Source organism: Myotis brandtii, unplaced genomic scaffold (genome assembly GCF_000412655.1).
Source record: "Myotis brandtii unplaced genomic scaffold, ASM41265v1 scaffold115, whole genome shotgun sequence".
Classification (NCBI taxonomy): domain Eukaryota; kingdom Metazoa; phylum Chordata; class Mammalia; order Chiroptera; family Vespertilionidae; genus Myotis; species Myotis brandtii.
The window spans coordinates 5,869,155-5,869,376 of record NW_005353967.1 but is presented as its reverse complement, the minus strand read 5'-3'; the positions used below and the strand labels follow the sequence as shown (position 1 = coordinate 5,869,376).

Below are 222 nucleotides of genomic sequence, written 5' to 3'. Positions count from 1 at the left end.
TCCAGGCCTGGCGCGTGGGTCCCAGGCCCGTCAGGCTCCCGCCCGCGTGTCTGGTGGTGCAGAGGTCGTAGAGTGGTGGCCCGCACACCTGGTAGGCACAGTTGGGAGGCACTAGCAGGTAAAGCGCGCAGCGTGCCAGCAGGTGGGTGAGCACGTCGTCACCCACGCGGCGCAGCAGCAGTCCCCAGGCACCACTGCCGCGCAGCGTCTCGGTCACAGTGT

At 69.4% G+C, this 222-nt stretch overlaps 1 protein-coding gene across 1 annotated transcript in view; it reads right to left on the bottom strand.

Annotated features, from left to right (window-relative positions):
- Window positions 1–222, bottom strand: part of TERT (telomerase reverse transcriptase) — a 22,566-nt gene that overhangs the window by 20,483 nt on the left and 1,861 nt on the right. Inside the window, exon 3 of the mRNA XM_014550436.1 lies at window positions 89–208. Within this exon, the coding sequence (XP_014405922.1) occupies window positions 89–208 (120 nt within the window). The remainder of the gene's footprint in view (window positions 1–88; window positions 209–222) is intronic.